The sequence below is a fragment of the Rattus norvegicus genome, chromosome 6 (genome assembly GCF_021556685.1).
Source record: "Rattus norvegicus strain SHRSP/BbbUtx chromosome 6, alternate assembly SHRSP_T2T, whole genome shotgun sequence".
In the NCBI taxonomy this organism is placed as follows: Eukaryota; Metazoa; Chordata; class Mammalia; order Rodentia; family Muridae; genus Rattus; species Rattus norvegicus.
In genome coordinates this window covers 111,592,263-111,610,482 of record NC_141539.1, presented here as the reverse complement: position 1 = coordinate 111,610,482, position 18,220 = coordinate 111,592,263, and the positions used below count along the sequence as shown (strand labels likewise).

The window sequence follows — 18,220 nt, the reverse complement described above, 5'->3', positions numbered from 1 at the left end:
TCCTACCACAGAGCCTTCCTTCCTTACATGGTGGATCCGTCTGGAAGTAGAAGACAAAGTAACTCTTTCTCCCTTAAGTTGCTTTTGCACAGGATTTTATCGCAGCAACAGAAGAGAAGCTAATTCAAGAAGTTATTAATATAAAATAATAATAATAATAATAATAATAATAATAATGTCTAAGCTGCATGCATACATTCATTCAAGACCTGTTATGTTTCTAATCTGCTCAGTAGTCTCCTAGAGATGGATATACAGCAGTAAGACGGTCTTCTCCCTCAGAGGAGGCTAGCAGACAGACAGACATTGAGCCAGCTCTTACGGACACTGAGAGTTATGAAGTGGGGGCAGGTATAAGATGTCTAAGAAGACAACCAAAGCTGTCTGCAGACAGCGCCCCCCACAGATGCTGCTGAGACTCTGGCTCTCAGAGAAAGGCAGGCGTACCTAACCTACACCTGCTGCTCCAGTGCTGCTCAGGCGGCCCTGCTCTGTGTGTTTGGGGCTCAGGAGGTCGCTCGGTGGCCACACTTTCTTAGAATGCATGGGATCCTGTGTCCAATCCTCAACACGGAATACATTTTTTTAACTAAAAAAAAAAAAATTGAATTCTACTTCTGGTGCTTCATTCTTGACGTGCCTTATGAGTTCATCTGTGATGGCATTTTTACACTGATTTTTGATATTTTGAAATAAAGATCTATTTCTTTTGCAAGTATTTTTAAAAAATCAGAGCAAAGGCAGGGCATGGGTCAGAGCAGTCTCCTTGAAGACACTGACAGCTGACAACCTTTCCCGTTACCTTCCAGTCCCGGCAGCAGCGAGTTCATACACTGGAAAGAACACTGAATAGGAAGGAGCACTTTCTGCGTCTCAGGGATGAGGAGGCCATTAGATAACACTCTTGAAAATGAGCAATTCTTTCTCATTCGCTAAGATATGTTATAAAATCATGGTCTTAGAAAGTACTGTCTGAACTGATTTGAGTTACTCCAATAAACTACATGAAACCCCAATTTTGTCGCACCTCAGAACTATTTCTCAGCCTCCATCATAGCCATGCCACAGAACACAGTTCCAGGAAGACGCTCTGCTTATCTATACTGCTGCCGCCCTAGTCTTCCTTGTCATTTCCTTCTTCCTGCCTAAAAGTCATCTGCTTGAAGAAAATGGCTGGAGTGAGCAAAAGATCCTTAGGCAGGGTTCTCTAGGGTCACAGACGTACAGTTCTACCAAACGTTAACTGGAAATAGGGCACCAAGAACCCGGAAGAGTCTGGCTGTGTACCCCAAGTCCTACTTGCTATGACTCACAGCAGTTCAGGGGACCCCCAGGCTTTCACATCTCGGCTTCTAGGCTCAATCTCTTCACATACGAACTTTTAAGACTTTTTCTTATTCTGACAAAAAGCTCATCTTCTCAGTGCCTCTGAAAAGCTTCACATCTTGCTCAAACCTGTCAAGGGTGCTGCCCTTTTAAGAAACACCAACACACACTTTGCCCTCACCCTTGGCATAAGACCCCCCTCCTTACTAGGAAGGCTGGGAACTCATCGAATGAGCCCAGCAAACTGCTTTCTTCTCCATGGGAAGTCTCACGTGGCCAGAGTGAGCCTTTTTCATCCCTCGTTTCAGGGGAGCGGCGCCCACCTCCTTTCTGAGGCTCCCTCTTGTGCATGAGCCACTGCTTCTTGAGAGCCCTCTGTCTGGGCTCTCCTACCATCTCTCCTTCCTCCCAACTATGTCTGTGGGGCTGCTTCTCTGTCTTCTTGTAGCTCTTCGTCATCCCTTTCATCTGGAACCTCTGGAATCTGCATCTTTGACCAAACTCAGAATTCTTTTTACAACTGTCTGCAAAACATCACTGCATGCCTTCCCCACAGCACCCCAAATGTACACCATGTCCAAATCGGACACTCCCCTTTCCTCTAACAGCTCCTCTTGTATTTTACTGGTTGTATTCTTGCTTGGACTCACAAGTCCTAGAGGGACAGTGGTGGTTTACACCTGCAATCCTAACTCCCAAGGAGGCTGAGACAAGACTGAGGCCCCGGGACTCAGAGGTCAGCCTGGGCAGACAGCCCACTATCACACCTGACCATTACCCCAATGATTCTCAGAGCCTCTCTAACTCAAACCTTTGGGGGCTTGTTTGGACCTTTTGGCTGACACTCCTCACATCTAGCTCATACATCCTGGGTCCCCTTCACCCTACCTACCCACACTTGTCCAATCTCATGATCATGGTTGCCATTCACCCTTGGCCACGTGCCGTGCACTCTTGACTCTTCTATATCACACCTTCTGAGTCAGGGTCTGGCCTGAGCAGAAGGGGGAAGAGCTGGAAACAACCCAGCTGCTCAACCAGGCCTGGGAACATAAGTTCGATGAGGCCAAAGGAGTAAGAATCCCATTTTAGACCAAGATGCAGGTCATGTGTTCCTGTTACTTGTGACTTTAATTTTTTTCAAATCCTATTTTTAATGAGGGCTCTTAAACGCTTTAATCTTCCTTCTAGCACACCACCCACCGTAGTGAAAAAGAAAGTGGTCCTGTTTAGAAAGGTTCTTTGGAGTGACTCCCATCTGTGCTGTCTGGAAATCGTCAGTTCAGGTTACAGGGGCAGCCCGATTCACAGACAAGTTCGGTAGAATAAGGATAGCAAACACGAATCAGCAGCAGTGGCACTACCTGGCAGAGACAGCCAGGCCTGGCTCCAGTCGCAGAAGGGACCAGGAGAGATGCTAGGACAAGGTCTCGGCTGTGCTTCTCTCAGTAAAGCAAAGACTTAAGACCCACAAGCGTTGCACAGCCAGCGCTATAAGCCAGCACAGCCCAGCCTCCGTCACTGTCGAGTCTGTTTTATACTCCAAACATCACCTGTCCTCGCGGGTCTTGCCTCAGCACGTGTCTCGCCTCAGCACGTGAGCCTGTCTCAGGTGGCATCGCTCTGCCAATCAGCCCAAGTCAGGGGAAGCAGCAAGAAACTACAGCACACCACCAGCAGCTTTTTGGTGTGCTTCTCTCTATGGAGTCCCAACAAATGGAGCTCAACTATGCTATGTAAGGTGGACCAAAACATGCTATGTTGTTAGCAATGAATCCTTCATCATGTGTCCTTTCACATGCTTGCTTTAACAGAATATCCTTTCTCTTCTGTCTGGTTCATCGAAATGTTTCTTCACAAATCTGCCTTACTTTCACCTGTGTCTATTTCAATGAAACGTTCCTTCACATGTTTGCCCTAGCAAAACACCATCCAACACAACTGACTTTCCAAAGAGCCATTAAGTTTCCACTTAGTTACTTACCAATAGATGCCCATGTGTATTTTTATTAGACACCTATGTATATTTTTATTAGTATGAACTCAAAAAGAAAAAAGTAACTGGTATCACCAAACTCTTCACATCAAAAGACAAAAGATGCTGGCCACGGTAGCACCCTTTAGTCACAGCAGTTGGGAGGCAGAGGGCAGCCTGAGCTACAAAGCCAGTTCTACTTAGGCCAGCAGGAAATACACAGTGAAACCCCGTCCCAAATGGTAACAAGAAGAGACAAGTTTTAAAAAGACACACGATACTTGTTCCCCAAAGAACACAAGCCCAAAAGCTAAGGCAGCAAAAATGTACAAGTATGAAGGGGAAAGATGCCAAAAAGGAAACATGCAGTTCACAGACCCAGGAATAAAATGCCCTTGACACATACTGACTCTCAACAATGGAGAGATAACTGGGCAAAAATGCCCAAGACAGCATGTGCCTGGATGACAGCACTGTGTTCTCACTGTCCCCTATCAGAAGTAAACACAGAAGAGCACCACCCAAATACAAGCCCCAGTTAGCTGTAAGACCAGCAACCTCTAAGTAGCTATGCCTCATCCGGACGCTGGCGCATTCCCGGCGCAGCACTTACTACAGAATTCCGCATACTCGGCTGGCAGGAGAAAGGTCTGCGGGAGGATGTGGAACGCCTTGAATCCGTGAGTGTGTTGCATCCGAATGATGTTTTTGTACAGTCGGTCCTTGCGAGTTAGTTCATAAGACCTGAAAAGCAGGAAAGCTGTTCTACTTCGGTGAGCTACACCTACAAAGTTGTTTTGTTACCACACTGAGAGCCCCTCATAGCCTGAGTTCTGAAGCAGCTACTGAAGACAGCAGGTTACCCCAAATCTATCACACTGCCACTCTGATACTCCTTACTAGACCCAGATTATACTTCCTATTAAACATTTCACCACGTGGACATTTTTAAATCAGATTTGTTCACAAAGATACCACTTATATAGAGTAAACCCCCCTTTTCATGTGTAATTCTGATGTATTAATTAGGTAATTAATTAATTACCACAAACAAGATACAGGACAATACGAACATCCTAAAGTAGCCTCAGTCCCCTAGTAGACAGTTCTTTCAGTCACTACCAGACATGGGGCAAACACCTGTCCGCTTTTCCTCCCAGTCAGATGAGCAGGACCAGGCAGTGGGTCCTGTCCACTGAGCACGCAACATCTCAGCCTTATCTCTAGTGGCTGTCTCTCTCAGGATTTTACTCTTTTATGTACTCAGTCATAGGCTGTGGTGAGGATGGATGCACCACTGTTTATTCACCAGCTGAAGAACATCTAGATTACTTCCAGTTTAGGGGACTGAATAAAGCTGCTCGAAAGCACTTACATATAGATTTGAATACAAACATCGAGTTTTGTGCAAACATTTCCATTTTCCAAGTTGCAGGCCCACTACATAGCTTACCTAGTTGCATTAGTTATCTATTGCTAGATAATCAACAGCCCCAAAATGGCAGCTTAAATAGTAGTTTGCATCTATGATGTCACATAGTTGCTGTGGCCAGCGGTGTGGAATGGCAGAACTGGTGTCTGCCTCAGCCAGCTGACGAGGTTTAAGTCCAGATGTGTGCCTACACTGCCATCATCAGGCCTGACTGGGATGGAGCACGCACTTTACAGGATGCTCACAGGTACAGACGGAGCCTGCCAATGGAGCTTCAGTTCCTCAGGTGAACCCTTCCGCAAGGCTGCATATTTCAAGTCATGCTGTGGCTTCTAGGCCCACTGATCCAAGAAAGAGGTTGTAATGTCTGTAATGACCGAGTCTCTAAAATGACACACCGTCACTTGTGCCACATCTCATTTGTTAGAAGCAAATTGCTAAGTATGGTTGACAAACAAGAACAGAAAGCTTTAGCTCAACCTTTTAAGGCAGTGTCAAAGAATTTACAGACACATTTTACAATCACCACAGACGTTTATGCTTAACTTTACAAGATCTGCCAGCAGTTATTCTGAGGATACTGGAAAAATAGGCTCAGTTTCTCCCACCATATTCTGAGATGTAGAGGAAATACCACAGCCTTTTCTGGGTCTCCACTCTCAGCTCCACTCAATACCTTTGACACCAGCTGGGGGCGGGGATTGCTTTTCCACCGCCAGGAGGCAATGGCAGTGCAGATACTCCTGAGTGTCCTCTAATTCAGCTTGGACACTGTCTACCTGGACGTGGTATCGGGTCCTTCAGGATGAAGGCTCAGTCCCCAAAGCTGACCTAGCTACAAGTAGCAGACTGCCGCAGCTATCCTTCTGAGCAGCTGACCCAGGACCTTCTCTGGGTTTGGTGCGTTCGCTTGAGTGGGTCAGAGAGCTCGGTAAAACACACTTACTGGCTGACTGTAAAGCATTTTACAAAGAACACAGATGAAGAGATATGCTCAGATGACATGTGGAGGAAGGGACAGAGCTGCCTGCCCTCTCTCTGGCACTGAACCTGCCAGGACCCTCACATGTTCAACTGTCTAGCTCTCCTAACCTAGGACTTTGGGGATGTAGTGGAAGCGTCACTAAGTGCGTGTAACTGATAAAGTAGCTGGTCACGGTGATCATGTTAAAACTTCAATCTTGCCTGCTTCCTGAAGGTTGAGTGGCAGACTGAAACCCCAACCCTCTTACCAGGACTTAGACTTTGCTAGGACCTGTGACCATCCTGAAATCACTAGAGCCTGCCAGTCACCAAGCAAACCATTAGCATACAAAAGAAACACTGGTGATGCCACAGATTCTAGAAATGAAAAACAAGAGGACAGTTCCAAGTATCCAAGGTGACTGTACCATTGCCCTTCTACTAGCAATGTACTAGCAGGCTAGCCACCATGCATCTGGCTTTCAGAGGCACTTGGTGTTATCTAACTCTTAAAGCCATTTTAACAGGTATATTCAGTACCATATATTTTAATTTGTATTCTGCTAATGCCTAATGATGTTGACAATCTTTAACTGACCACACATAAATTCCCCTTGACACATCTATCTAAAGTTTTCCCTATTTTGCTAAATTTGTTTGATTTACTAAATACATATATACATACATATATTTATATGTATACACACACCATACATCTATATACTAAATCTTTAGTATTCGTATTCACTAAATCTTTTTTCCATTTTTAAAACTACTGAGTTATCGGAGATTGAATACTGTGGAAAAAAACTCTTAATCAGATACATGTTTATAAATACTTCTCCTGTTCTGACTTGTTTTCTCACTTTCTTAAAAGTCTTTCCACTCTGGTGAAGTCTCTTGTGTTTCTATCCAAACCTCGTCACATCTAAGAAACCTCTGTCTAAGCAAAGATCATCAAAATCTCCTTTGTACAAATTTGTGTTTAGAATTTACATCTGTAATCTTTATTCCAAATGGTTTTTTTCTTAAGATTTATATATTTTATTTATATGAGTACACTATAGCTGTCTTCAGCCACACCAGAAGACCCCATTACAGATGCTTGTGAGCCACCATGTGGTTGCTGGGATTTGAACTCAGGACCTCTGGAAGAGCAGCCAGTGCTCTTAACTGCTGGGCCAGTTCTCCAACTCCCAAATGGGTTTTTAAAACCTGATTTAAAAGTGTAAAATCTATCCTAAAACAGATTTAAACATAAATAAAAAAGATGTTTTAAGCCTGACTTTTAATAAATATGCTCAAATTTTCAGACTGAAAGAATTAAAATTGTAAGGTCCCACCTCGCAGAGCTACAGCATGAGACCCTGTCCCAACATAGACACTAAATGATCTGTCATTAAAATTAATGGCCTATGAGTTGACAGCCAGACTAATGTTATCCTTCAAGTTTGTTTAAAACAATCGGAAACCATCATCACGTAAGAAGGAAGTGTTAAGCTAGAATCTGATCTCAATTTGTTTGTTGTGTCTTCAGAATCCTAATTTATTTATTTTGTTTGTTTCTTTGAGACATCTGGCATTGACTTGTTCTGTAGCCAAGGCTGGCATAAACTTCTCATCCTCCTGCTTCTGTGTCCCAAGTGTCCTTAGATTATAAGCATGTGCCATCACACCCTGCTTGGAATCCATTATGCCCAAGGAAAATGCACCATATTAAGACATGAGCTGAATCATTCTTTAACAGAAATGAAAATGTAACAGTGAAAGGAAAGGTGAGAAGGGAGATCCCATCCACATGAGATGCTGAGAACAGCCTCAATTTTAGGAAAGAGAATTAGAAACTGTCTCTTTAAAAACTTGCACATCTCCATAGTCCTTGAAGAGTCTATACCTCATAAGGATATGATATGAACATCCCAGTCTCAAGTGTGGGCTATGGCACTTCCTAAGCTGCTTCTTTTTCCATTTCCCCCTAAGAACACTAAATCTCTCCACTGGCTACGTGTTCCAATGACAGCCACCTTTAAACCCTACAGAGAACCAAGAGGAGCATTACCTGGGGAAGTGGTTAACCTTTTGTGCTTCAGAGAGGGTTCGAAGTAAGAAGGGCTTTAGGTGGGATCCTGTCCACATCAAGTTATAGTCAGTGCTGCTTGGGTGAACCTAGGCACAAAAGACACATGGAAAACAAACAAACAAAATCAGCAGCAGCCGTCTCCAGAGGGGCAAAGGCAGAGAGTCAGCGGTTTCTCACCTACAGAGGCCTTTCAGCATGACCCAGTTCCTACACAAGCCTACTGATTACTGCAGCAAACAAGATAATGAGGGTTAAAGAGAGAGAGCTAGGGAGAGCTCAAACCCTTCTGCACAAGTCAATGATCTCTAACACACTTACATATCAAAGTATGCTCAAGACTGAACCTCAAACTCCATTTTCTCAGACCTTCCTTATGTCCTTGTACATCGTAACTAAAGCCAAATCCACTGAGCCAAGCTCAGTGGTTAGGAGTATGTACTGTTCTTACAAAGAACAATTCCTAGCAACTCCACTGGGTGGCTCAATAACCACCTAAAACTCCAGCTGCAGGAGATGCTGATGCCTCTGGCCTCCATGGGCACCTACATTCCCATGCACAGACCCATATACAGACATGTAACTAAGAATTACAACAGTGAATATAAACAATTTTAAGCCCTAGATTCCCTTCATTCATTAGAATCCATTTGTCCATTCATTATTAATTATGTACTCTGACCATACAACACATTAGGACAATGGCAAACGCTGGAGATAGAAAAGCACCAAAACAGGACATAAAGAGTATGAGGTCCCCAAGTGTCCCCTGTTGATACCAACCGAGAATAAGCAGCTAGCAGGCAGGCTTTCAGCAGTAGGATCAGCAGTAATGGACTACAGGGCACCTGCACCTATCCTTGTCAATGACCACATTTCAGTTCCCAGTTTCCACAGGGGATGACTTGATTCTGGATATTAAAGTACCTGTCAGTCACCCACCCATCCTCTTCTCTGAGACTTACGACCTAAGCCCAACAATCCTATCACAAAAAAAGGCACAAGGACAATGAATAGAGTCCAGTGACTTTCACAACAGTGTCTTGAGATAACCCTAGAGATCACTGACCTTTGGTCCCCAAGGATGCTGTCACCTCTCTCCTTCTAAAACAGCCTCTGCTTCTATGAGCCACCATTTCCACAGCATTCTACAACTCTGCCTTTGAGTCTGGTTAGAGTCTAATTCTGTTTTATCAGAAAATTTGTCATGGGCAACTCTGCCCAAGTCTAAGAACATCACATGAAAAAGGGGAGGGGGGTCCTGTGGAAATGCTTCCCATGTGCCACAAGGAGAAACTGCTGGTAGTGCCAGGTTCTGTAGAGCCTCTAATCACTGGTCCCGTTGGCTTCCTAGTGCTGCCTGCCTCTGCGGATGGATAAAGTCAGTTAGGTAGCTAGGATTTCAGCTTTTGAAGTGATCAGGTGAGGTGAGGTCATAAAAATGAGCTTACTTCATGAAATCCATGGGCTGTCAGAATGCTTCGCACCAGGCGACTGTCCGTTCTCACAATCTTATAAGATAAATGATAACGTTCTAAAGAAAAGCACAGAATCAAGTTTAGTAGCCGCAAAGTTTAATTACAAAGACAAAAGAAAAGAGCAACATGGAAGTTTGCTTAATTACTCAATAGTGTACCATACATCAGCTGAGGATGCTTGGACCAATACAATAAACATACTGTAAGCAGTGTGTTGTGATGGGGGAGGGGCATGTGCACACCAAGCCCTGCACAGAAGCCCTGTGCAGAAGGACACAGGACAACTCTGTGCAGTCATTTCCCTTCCTCCTCCCTTCCATGGGCTCCAAGCACTGAACTCGGGTCCTCAGGCCTCAGGCTTGCAGGACAAGCCCTGTCTTCTTGCCATCCAAAGACCAAGCAAGCATTCTTTTTTTTTTTTTTTTGGTTCTTTTTTTCGGAGCTGGGGACCGAACCCAGGGCCTTGCGCTTCCTAGGCAAGCGCTCTACCACTGAGCTAAATCCCCAACCCCCCAAGCAAGCATTCTTAAGCTGAGACCACAAAGTTCACTCAATACCAAAAGGGACAGAAGCCTACATCTTTGTTTTCACCTGTTTCCAGATGAAACTTAACAATGCTTTCAATAAGGAATGTCAGCAACAGAAGCAGATAGTGTGGCAGTGCTGTCAAACATGAAGAGATCGACACTAGGCATTAAGTTCACTTCCCAGCGGCTGCAGCATTCACAGTACTCACAAGTTTAACAAACTAGCGCATTAGCAAAATCTACAGTATGTCTGGGATCTGGGGGTTGGGACACATTTTTATTGTGCACTCCTGCATCAAGGATTACGGGCTTGCACCACCATATTTGGCTGTTTGTCTTTTTAATTACTGTATTTCAATACAACCCACTTCATTTCTATCCATTTGTCTATTTATCCACCTTAAAATCATTACAGCGGGAAGAAGCCCTCCTGCTTTCCAGACTGAGAACTGTAGGTGCTGCGTTGACAAGGATAAGAGCTCCAGTTCCATCCAACCCTCCCTGGTGCAAATGCCGAGTATCAGCACATCTCAGACCAGAGGTCTCTCCCATGGGAAAGGCCAGCAGAGACCTGCAACTGCTCCTTTTAAGTAGGCCTGCGCATGCTTCCTGTCCAGCTTCTCACCAGCCTCCCGACATTGTGCACACTTCCTGCTGGCCCCTGGAGACAGAAGCTGTGCCGTGACAGTGTGTGAAAGGAAAATCAATAATCATGTGAACATTTACTCTGAGCTATGGAATTAATTCTTTCTATATGCCCCTACAAACAATCTTAGCTAAAAATTCTATGGAAATTCTTTTAGCCATTGTGTTTGTTTGTTTGTTTGTTTGTTTGTGGGACAAAGTTTACTCCAGTCCAGGTTGGAGTGATAGATGATCCTGCCTCAGTCTCCCAAGTTTTGAAACTACAAGCACAAGCCTGACCGCCTGGCTCCAGATCCGTGTTTTAAAGGCCTGTATCCTGAACAACTGTGAGTGAGTACAATGCAGACACTTGCAAGTACACAGAGCAGGGCTCAGCCCCATCATCAAGGACAACATTTATAGGGAAAGCTTCACAAACCCCTGCTGCACCCACAAAGACATTAGGGCCACTGGAAGTTTTAATATGCGCTGACCCACAAAGATGGCCATGGAGAAGCCAGACTTTTTCTAAAGCCCAGCCACAAGTTTTTTCCCAGCAGCCCCCTGCCATTACACTTTCTTTATAGTATCACTGAAGTTAAAAATGGCAGAGTCCTGCGTATTTGTTTCAGTGCAGAACAAAATGTCAAGAGCAGTAGAGTGCTATGGAATGTTCAGACTCTAAAGAAGGGAGGCTGGAACCATCCTGCTGGACCCCGTAAGACAGAGGTGTTCAAAATTAATTGGAAACATGTCACAAAGAGCTTGAGTGGGCTCCCAAGGGACAAGTTTGAGACACTCTAACCTAACAGTGATGAAACAACAGGGTAGATTATAATGCAGTTATGAAGAAACAGAGATGCTCATGCCTAAGACAGGTGGTGTACATTTGCTTTTGCTGCTGTAACAAACATGCTCGGCAGCTTAAACACAAATTTGTAATCTCCATGGTAACACAGGCCCCACCAGTGTAAAGCAAGGCTGTGATCATCAGGCTCTGCTCCCTTCCGTGGACTCCAGGGAGGATTTGGATCCTTCACTTCCCAGCTTCCAGTGGCCACCTCCACTCAGTGCTTTGTGCCCTATGCTCCCCTCTCTGACTTTCAAAGGCAACAATGTCCTTTTTCACCTTGTAGCACTCTGGCCAGGCTGGCTTCTCCTTCCATGTTAAGGAACCCTTTGGTTGCATTAGACTTGACACTCTGGGGTAATCCAGGGTAATCGTCTTACTTGAAGGTCGACCGACCAAGTAACAATTTTAATTCCCCTTTACCTGAAAGCTTTATAGCCATAGGTTGCAGAGATAAAGACACAGACACACTGGGTACCTACCGTAACCACCCTCTGCTCCCTATACATTCACACTCCTCTCTACTGCGCAATAAATTCAACCCATCCCAACATCCCTGTCAGCTCAACTCAAAATCTAAATATCTCATTTAGATTTATCAGCTTGGTATCCCTTAATGTCATCATCTAAATCAGTATGATTCACCTTGGGGCAAAACTGCTCTCCATCAGTGAACCCACAACAAATGATAAGTTCCCCAAATAGGGTGAACAGAACTCTAGCTACATGGAGGCTGGTTCACATTGGGAGAGAATTTAAGGAGGAAAAAGGTGTCACAGTATGGATTTATAGATTCGAAACCTGGCAAGTTCAAGTCCTATTTGTTCCCAGGTCTTTGAGCCACGTTCTGTGACTCACAGGCCTGCCCTCGCCCTGAGGCTCCACCTCTGGAGTAATCCTTACTCTTTCACAAAAGTCAGCACTTATTTACAGCCGAGTAGTTTTGTCATCTGGGTCCCTGCTGGCGGTGTGGTGGTCTCACAGCTTTCCTTTCTGCCTTAGACTGAAAGTGAGTGCCTTTCTCACTCAGCCCAAGCTGGCAGTGTATTTGCTGGTAAAGCACTCTAAAGAATCCTGCAGGTCCCATATATGTGGCCTCACTCACTCAAGGGAGTCTTCCACAGAACCATCCTCCACAATCTCCTGTCAAAGAGCTCTGACATCCTTTCCCACCCTGAGCCCCAGAGCAGAACTAGTCCTTCCCACAGCCTGTCACTGTCACTTCTCCCCTCCCTCCAAGGACCTCCTGGCTATCTCCTTATCTTCTAACTCCCACCTCTACCCTCATTCCCCTCTGAATGCATCACAGTCATGGGTTATGGGAAAGAAGAGATGGTCACCTTTGGGGACTATTAATCTGTCCAATACAAACAGAAAATCTAGCTAATGACTGTGGAAAGCACATCGGTATAGCTCTCAGTTGATAGAATGCTAGCCCTGGGTTAGATCCCAGCACTACGTGAATGGGTATGGTGGTACACAATCCTAATCCCAGCACCTGGGAGGCAGAGGCAGGAGGATCAGATCAAGGTCATCCTCAGCTACAAATCAAGTTCAAGGTCAGTCTGGGCTAAGCTTGCCTTAAAAAAAAAAAAAAACTTTGTGAAACTGGGAAAATGGCTCATGAATAAGGAATCGGGGCAGCGAGCATCCCACTACTTCTCCAGAAACTCAGAGACAGAGAGACACTAACGAGGTCAAAGGCTCACACCACACAGATAAGCACTGTAACTGCTGTACCACTCCTCCATCTTGCCCAAAGATGTTTGTGACAGATTTAGGAAAATGAAAGAAAATCTGAATCCTGAATTATCACAATTGCTATCACTAATAGTTCCACTTCTGTACTTGCAAAGCCAAAACAAACCTGCCGGGTGTCTTAGCCCTGTAATCCCAACACTCAAAACATGCAGGTAGGAAGACCCTTGAGTTCACAGCCAGTCTGAGCGACAAAGTGAGACTTTATTCAATAAAAGCTAAAATAAATTTTCAAATTCAAAAACAGTAAGAGTCAAAGCATCATCAAGTACACAGTTCCCTCTAGAGGCAAGTGATGCTCACCTCTGTGCATACCTCAGGGCCACACCACGAGGAAGGGAGCCTGCTTGAGGATGACAGGAGGAGGAAAAAGAGAGGATGGAGCCACAGCACAACCACCAGAGCTATCCCACTTCCTGCCTATGACCTTTCATGAATTATGTAGTTTCTCTAGCCTCTACTTCCCCCCTGTAAAACAGAGTTGACAATAACATTAGTTACCTTACAGTACAGCTATAAACGTTACCTGGAGCTGTAAAACAACTGCTACATAGTAAAAATTATTTTTATATAGGTAAAAAAGCAAGTATAACTGCAAAGCTTCTGTAAGGCAAAGGACACTGTTGTTAGGACAAAATGGCAACCAACAGATTGGGAAAAGATCTTTACCAATCCTACATCTGATAGAGGCTAATATCCAATATATACAAAGAACTCAAGAAGTTAGACTCCAAAGAGCCAAATAACCCTATTAAAAGATGGGGTACAGAGCTAAACGAAGAATTCTCAGCTGAGGAACATCAAATGGCTGAGAAGTACCTAAAGAAATGTTCAACATCCTTAGTCATCAGGGAAATGCACATCAAAACAACCCCAAGATTCCACTCACACCAGTCAGAATGGCTAAGATCAAAAACTCAGGTGACAGCAGAGACTGGCAAGGATGTGGAGAAAGAGGAACACTCCTCCATTGTTGGTGGGATTGCAAGCTGGTATAATTGCTCTGGAAACAGTCTGGCAGTTAGTCAGAAAATTGGACATTGTACTACCTGAGGACCCAGCTATACCTCTCCTGGGTATACACCCAAAAGATGCTCCAACATACAACAGGACACTGTGTTCATAGCAGCCTTTCTTCAACAGAGGAATGGATACAAAAAATGTGGTACATTTCCACAATGGAGTATTACTCAGCTATCAAAAACAATGACTTCATGAAATTCATAGGTAAATGGATGGAACTAGAAAATATCATCCTGAGAAAGGTAGCCTAATCACAAGAAAACACACAGGATATGCACGCACTGGTAAGTGGATATTAGCCTAAAAGCTTGAATTACCCAAGATACAATCCACAGACCACATGAAGCTCAAGAATAAGGATGACCAAAGTGTAAGTGTTTCAGTCCTTAAAAGGGGGAACAAAAATATCCATAGGAGGGGATATGGAGATAACGTTTGGGGCAGAGACTAAAGAAATGGCCATTTAGAGCCTGCCCCACCTGGGGATCCAGCCCATACACATACAGCCACCAAAACTAGACAACATTGATGAAGCCAAGCAGCGCATGCTGACAGGAGCCTGATATAGCCGTCTCCTGAGAGGCTCAACCAGAGCATGATAAATACAGAGGCGAATGCTAGCAGCAAACCACTGAACTGAGAACAGGATCCTCATTGGAGGAATTAGAGAAAGGATTAAAGGAGCTGAAGGGGCTTTCAACCCCATAAGAACAACAATACCAATCAACCAGACCTTCCAGGGACTAAACCACTACCCAAAGAGTACACATGGCACCAGCTGCATATGTAGCAGAGGATGGCCTTGTTGAGCACCAATGTGAGGAGAAGCCCTTAGTCCTGCCAAGGCTGGACATGCCCCCCAGCCCCCACAGTGTAGAGGAATGTCGGGGCAAGGAGGCAGGAAGGGGGGATGGTTGGGGAGGGGGAACAACCTTATAGAAGAAGGGAGAGGGAGATGGGATAGGGGGCTTATGGACAGGAAACCAGGAAAGGGAATAACATTTGAAATGTAAATAAAAAATATCCAATAAAAAAGCAAATATATAGTGAAATAAAGATTATATATTTTAATACTTATTATCATACATAGTAAATCATATATCTGATATAGCAAACAAATTGAGTGAGAATGTGTGTGTGTGTGTGTGTGTGTGTGTGAGAGAGAGAGAGAGAGAGAGAGAGAGAGAGAGAGAGAGCACCGTGTGTGTGGTGCATGTACAAGTATGAGCAGGTGTGAATGCCCAGAGGACAGAGCTTAATGTCAGGTGTCCTACTCTGTTACTCTCCACCATAGTCCCTTGAGACAGGGTCTCTCCCAAGACCTAGAGCTGGGCTCATAGCCAACAAGCTCTAATAATCCTGGTTATGCTGGGGTTTCAAGAGCACACAGTGGCACCAGTTTTATGTGGCTGCTGGGGATTCAAACTCATGCGCTCATGTTTGCAAGCAATTTAAACCACTATGCCATCTCCCCAGACTCCACTTAGGAGGTATCTAAGGACCAGATCCAGCTTAAAGACATACTCTTTGACCTGCGGTTTTAAATAAAGGTGAATTAAAAATTATCTTTGAAAATTGAAAACAACACATACAAATCTAGTCTTTCAAAACCTTTCTATGTTGATGTGATAGGACAAGCACAGTTAGACATTACTTCTCAGTGGGCCTAGCATGTAAGTTCATGGGCTGAGTAAAGCAAACCACCATCTCCTATGGGGAGGGCATCGTCCATTCCATGGATGCCTACTGAGGCAGTGGCAATGTCATTCTCCTTCTCCCTCCCCTCCTGCTCTCCACCTCCTTCCCTCAGATACACTCAAGCTAGAATTGTACTGTAACCTGAACCTACCCCACTGCCCAGAAAGAACCATATCTTCGTCCATGTAAGAACAAGAGAGGACCTGATCCTTAGCTGCCAACAAACCGCCAAACACCCTGCTTCTCAACCTGTGCAGAAACTCCGCATCAACTCTACACAGGACTGCACTGTCTTCTTCCATAAATGCTCACAAGTACCCCAGCAAGCAATGTGAAACACTAGGACCCCCAAAGTTCCAGGACTGGCTGCAACAGAGCAGACAAAAACAAGGAACCAACTGACAGCACAGAGGTACCCTAGACAACAGGGACGTCCCTACTGGTGCCCTCTTCTGGCCATCACCAGCACTTCACACATGGTACACTCACATACTGACAAAACACTCAAACATAACATTAAAATAAATGGTGAATGGTGTTACACACCTAAAACCCCAGCACATGGGAGGCTGAGGCAGGAGGATCTAGAATCTGGGATGAGCCCAGGCTACATGATAAGGTGCTGTCTCAAGAAACAAAGCATGCAAACAAAACAATAGCATGGGAACCCAGAAGGAAGATATAAATGATATATTTGCTTTTCAAAATGTACTGAGTAGAGCCAGCGAGAGAGGTAAGCCATCTGAATTCAATCACAGGGACCAATTCCTGAAAGTTGTCCTCTGATTGTGCATTCGTGTGCACACATTCTCTCTATATAGGCACAAATAAACACTTTAAAGATACAAGTATAAACTCTTCAATGGTTCCTGGTATAGCAATGTTCTAATATCAGAAAGTTAATTCCACACCCAAGTTCTGGAGAACAGTATTCACCAACCACATCTGACTAATGAGAACTTGACATGGAACCGGAATGACGCCGAGCCAGATGTTTTATTTTACTTAACTTTAACTGATTACATTTAGAAGTTTAAGATGGAACGCTTAATAAACTAGTGTGCTGGCACAAGCCTGAACTCCCAGCACCAAGGAAGTGCCGCTAGGAGCACAAGTTCAAAGTCATCGGTCAGCACAGCCTATGTAAAAGGAAGTCTCAAACCTAAACAAACAAACTTAAACAAATAAATGAATGCTTGATTAAATTTAGAAGACAGGCTAGGGTGTAGCCCCATGATACAGAACAAGATCTGTATGGACAAGACCCTGGGGCTCAATCCCCAACAACTAAATACAAAAACAAAACAGACAAGAGGATGGAAAGTTCCAGAGCAGCAGATGTGGCATAGTGAGACCTTGTCTCAACAAATACTAGAAAACACCTTTGAGGGGCTGGAGAGATGGCTCAGAGGTTAAGAGCACTGGCTGCTCTTCCAGAGTCCTAGCAAACACATGGCAGCTCACAACTATCTGTAACTAGATCCAGAGGATCTGACACCCTCAACAGACATGGAGGCAGAATATTAATACACGTGAAAATAAAACCTTAAAAATAAATCTTTGAAACAACTCTATGATTTTACTTTTTCAACTACAATGTTCATGAAGTCTAAACTGAAATACTCAGTGAGTGTAGAAAACATACTCAATATAAAATATTATGAGTTTTTTATATTGAGTAAATGTAATATTGGGATCTATTGGGTTAAATAAAACACATTGTTTCCCAGTTTAAAACTATACACGTGGGCTGGAGAGATGGCTCAGTAGTTAAGAGCACTAACTGCTCTTCCAGAGGTCCTGAGTTCAAATCCCAGCAACCACATGGTGGCTCACAACCATCTGTAATAAGATCTGATGCCCTCTTCTGGTGTGTCTGAAGACAACTACAGTGTACTTATATAGAATAAATAATTAAATCTTTAAAAAAAGAAAAAACTACACGCACATCTCGCATCACTTTCAATGCTAGTCTATGAAAATCTAAATGTATATCTTTTGAATAATGTGTGTTATCACTGAAAAACCAATGCTATTTCTATGTAAAAGTACATACGAGCAGGAGGGCTTGACTATGGAAAGAAAAGCCACGATCCTAGAGTATCTCACAGGTAAAGCATAGAAATCATACTAAACCAAATCATTAAAAGTCAATTCAAGAAATAATCAACAGATAAACAGAACTACAAAGCCAGCACATGACACTACAGGATCAGCAGGACATAGTTAATGCCCCAGATAACTTCTCAAAGGGATTTAACTACTTAAGATCTGAGCAGACAGACCACATGACCTACTATTTTAGAGAAAGAAAAATATTACAGATCGACTGTGTTAATTCAGAAAACCAAGTCTGGTGGTGGTGGTGCACACCTCTAATCCCAGCACTTGGGAGACAGAGGCAGGCAGATCTCTATAAGTTCGAGGACAGTCTGGTCTACAGAATGAGTTTCAGGACAGCCAGGGTTACACAGAGAAACTCTGTCTCA

General features: G+C 44.1%; 1 protein-coding gene across 45 annotated transcripts in view; it reads right to left on the bottom strand.

Moving 5' to 3' along the window:
- Window positions 1-18,220, bottom strand: part of Ttll5 (tubulin tyrosine ligase like 5) — a 218,128-nt gene that overhangs the window by 190,452 nt on the left and 9,456 nt on the right. For 32 of the 45 annotated variants that reach the window (NM_001427290.1, XM_087552823.1, XM_087552827.1 and 29 more), the window contains 3 exon segments: window positions 3,915-4,045; window positions 7,756-7,862; window positions 9,225-9,307. In NM_001427290.1, the coding sequence (NP_001414219.1) occupies window positions 3,915-4,045; window positions 7,756-7,862; window positions 9,225-9,307 (321 nt within the window). 45 annotated transcript variants of the gene reach the window in all.